We start from the raw sequence: 3,650 nt of genomic DNA on the forward strand, positions 1-3,650 counted from the left end.
TTACCTGCAAACAAAGTCTGTCAATATTATGATATTTGGAATCTAGTAATCATGAACTTACAATTAGGGTTCGTTCCTTTGGTTGGAGACTCGTACATACCATCCCATTGTTGAGAGCCGTATGGTAACATCAGAGGATATCGCAGCCCCATGTAGCCTGAATTGAGATCAGTGATGTGATCCATGAATCCGTCTTTGTGTCTAACTAATACATCTCGGGGCCTTTTATCGATTTCTCCGGTTCCTCGGACTAATGCAGCAACGTCCTCAGGCCTCGGCTTATTGTAAGTTTTCATCTCACGATTCCCTGGTGCGAGACTCTTCAGGATAACTCGAGCCGTTTCATCCGAGTTGATTACGTCAGCTGCACCTTTAAGAAATACAGCATACGGGTTTTCTTTATTGATGATGTCTTGAAGTAGACGTAAGGTGTCTTTCTGGATTTTCTTTTGCTTTTTAAACTTGGGATTATCTAATTTACTGGCCCTTAAAGCTAACTCCCCCTCTCCGCCATCGCCAGCAATGAAAATTTGTGCGAAAGAGGCCTCATTTCCGTCCGCGGGAATGAGCGATGGAATATTATGACTGAGTTGTCCATTGACGCGAAAACAATAAGTCCCTTTTTGTCCGTTCACCGAGTTGTCAATGTTTGCACCTAGAGAGGCAAACGAGACCATGTTATTGTATGTTGCTATATTCTTCTGAAATTCCTTGGCAACTGAGGGCAGAGGTCAGCCTTGTTATAAAGACAGATAATGTATTTGCTTACTTTCATCAGATCCAGTGAATAATTTCATCAACGGTTCAGGAAGCAATGCCTCCTCAAAATAAGCCAGCGGTAATGTTACATCGCCTTGTTTACAACAATTCGAAAAGATTTGTGAGTTCGCCTTTTGTTCAACCTTTGTTCTTTCTTCGGGCCATCGTAGAGCACCACAGAAGCGGCATACAATGTTTGCAGGTCCTAGTTTATGCGGGATGTGCGGATGAAAACATTTCAAAAGGTCTCTTTCATTGTTCAAAGCGACTGTGGCAGCAGCTGGACCAGGCGGGACAGACATTGTAGTTTCAAAGTAATGATTAAGAATGTAAATACGAAAATGAAGTGTGGAGTCGATCAAAACGAATGGAATTAACGTGATATTTTCGAAGAGCGTCAACGCACCAACAGAGCAATGAGATATAGGATTAACATAACACGTAGAAAAAAAAAGTCCTATTTCTTCCACGCATGCAACCTGGAGTGGTGAAACCTAACAATACACTTATACAACTTTACATTTACACAATTTTTACTTACCGGGGTTGAACGGCAAGTAAAATGATGGAAATGTAGGCTCCCTCATTTGATTGTAACGCGTGAAATTTACGGGTAATCGTTTCTTGGGCAAATGTGAAGCATGAGACCTATAAGTGAATCTCATATTTCAAAGAATGAATTGGGGATATGGGTATCACGAAGTGCAGGTAACAATCAAAGTTCTGCGAACGGGATTAAAGGGACATCTCATATTGTTATTTCACAAAAACAGCTCGCTTTGACGTTAAACTGTAGCTAGGTTAATTAGATTCAAGTGGGTTTGAAATAGAGGCCAATGAGTCTGGTGATAGAAATGATAAATGCGAGGGCTACATGAGGCAACACTTAAATTGGAAACAAACGATGATAAAAAGTTTGACCATGACAAGGAGACAACCCATGGCCGAAGACCAATCATTGAGAACAAATTTATATGCTCATGGTTCCACATCAGATGTAGCTCCTTTGGTACGTTTAGTTACACCCCGGGCGGAAACTGGTTTCCAAGGAGATTTTCCTTTGGCCTTGGATGAAACATCATCTTCAAGAGAGGAGAGTGGACCGATTGAGGAAGTTGAGGCAGTTGGAGCTGCTGCATCGGCATCCGTGAAGACCCTAAAACATCACACGGTAAACAAAAGACAAAAGGAAGAGGCTATACACGCTTACATCTTAGCTCTCTTTCGGCCACGCGGAGTGTTACAAGAAGAGGCACCTTCCGTAATAACGGGTGGAGAAATGTTCTCTGATCCGCTTGTCACACTCACACCCGTTAACTACATAACAGGTAAATGGTGAATATAGTGTACCTTGTCAGACAAAATTTATTGAAAAACATAAACTCAACTTGGACTATCCACATGTGGGTTTCTTCATTTCGGCCTACAATATGACCAGTAAGCATTACCTCACGACCTTCAGTGAGTAAAGGTTGAAGTTTCTCCATCAATTTCGACCACATCGCCCGATATTCAACCTTGAACTCAGATTGGGCGTGAATCTAACACCAAATTCAGTTAAAATTAATGTAAAGAAGGAAGAGATCATGCTTACTTCAGGGTTGTAGTCAGAATGTCTGACAACCAGAAAGATGTTTTCTTTGCCGGGTTCAATGGAATCAACAGTACGCGAAAAGATAACACCCAGACCAGTAACGCTAACCCCATTAGCCAAATTGCATGGAAGGTTCTCGGAGGTATTAGCTAAAAGTTGATAATCGGGTTCATAATAAAACTTTTGAGTGTCTTTCTCGTTCAAAGCTAACAATCGGCCTTTGAGGAAATAGACTCCGTCGATGTCAAGAATAATATCGGTACCTCCATACACAACACACTTGATTACCCATTCAACTGATTCACCAGATTCATTTCTAGTTACTACGGTAGTGTGAGAATGGCAAAGACCATACATCCCGCTGACTTCAGGCCCAACCTACGCACGAAAGCATCAGCTCGTCATCACACTGACCATGAGAAACAGGAAATCTCACGTTTTCAAACACGTCAAACAAAGAAGCAATAATAAATGGATGATTCTTTCTCTTTCCACCGACATTTGTGGAAGGTTTCGACACTCGGTTAGGTGATCGATTCATGGTAAGTTGGTGCGTCTATATCTATGTGTCGTCTCGCAGAAGGATAAGAAACAGTAGAAGATTAAGAGAAGCGTTAGCGATGTAGGTAGAACCAGTCTTTGAAATTGAACAAATATACGAATGAAAAATTCTAATGTTAGATTATATAATGGAGCGAATTTTGATCGCAACGGAGATGATGGAGACGGAGTGAGATAACAAAACAGTTTGTATTACAATGGAGTTGGAGACTATCGACCGATGCAACAAAATGTCTCCAGCCTGAGATGATAGTGTTGATGGGGACAGGATTTATAGGAAAAGTATGCGCGGTCCATGTACAGGCCTATGAAGTACAAGTTAACACCATGGGTATGTCCAAAGTTTGAACGATGTTCAAACTTTGGACACACACATAAGGATAACTGGTGCTCAGGGTCAGGGGCATTGAACGAAACGTAATGGAGGGGCTAAATATTTGCTACAACCAGCTGAGAATGTGGGCCTATGATTGGACTAAACTTCCGGAACAACAGCTTACAATGAGTTGGAATGCAGAAAAGATATGAGATCAAAGCGTATGAGTGGGAGTCTAATGGATATTGAATGGTGCATATCACTGTTATATGAGTAGAGGGATAAACGCAAACCATAGGCCATCCTTAAGGGGGTGGCGCTACAAATGTATACAACAAATCCATTCATGGAACTGAATGTAACCCATTGACATAAGATAGAGTTGAAATAGTCTGACGGTAAGGGGAGTGATATTCCCAC

General features: G+C 41.5%; 2 protein-coding genes across 2 annotated transcripts; both read right to left on the minus strand.

Moving 5' to 3' along the window:
* Positions 1–1,061, minus strand: MELLADRAFT_61965 (uncharacterized protein; the record flags this gene model as incomplete). Its single annotated transcript, XM_007408499.1, has 3 exons — positions 1–17; positions 62–718; positions 770–1,061. 3 exons carry the CDS (start codon positions 1,059–1,061, stop codon positions 1–3), a joined length of 966 nt encoding a protein of 321 aa, XP_007408561.1.
* A 676-nt stretch (positions 1,062–1,737) lies between these two features.
* MELLADRAFT_105111 (uncharacterized protein) lies at positions 1,738–2,894 on the minus strand (the record flags this gene model as incomplete). The annotated part of the gene is made up of 5 exons (XM_007408498.1): positions 1,738–1,915; positions 1,970–2,076; positions 2,148–2,300; positions 2,354–2,731; positions 2,790–2,894. The coding sequence occupies 5 exons, from the start codon at positions 2,892–2,894 to the stop codon at positions 1,738–1,740; spliced, it is 921 nt and encodes a 306-aa protein (XP_007408560.1).
* Positions 2,895–3,650: the final 756 nt, after the last annotated feature.

The sequence above is a fragment of the Melampsora larici-populina genome (assembly GCF_000204055.1).
Source record: "Melampsora larici-populina 98AG31 unplaced genomic scaffold MELLAscaffold_12, whole genome shotgun sequence".
NCBI lineage: Eukaryota > Fungi > Basidiomycota > Pucciniomycetes > Pucciniales > Melampsoraceae > Melampsora > Melampsora laricis-populina.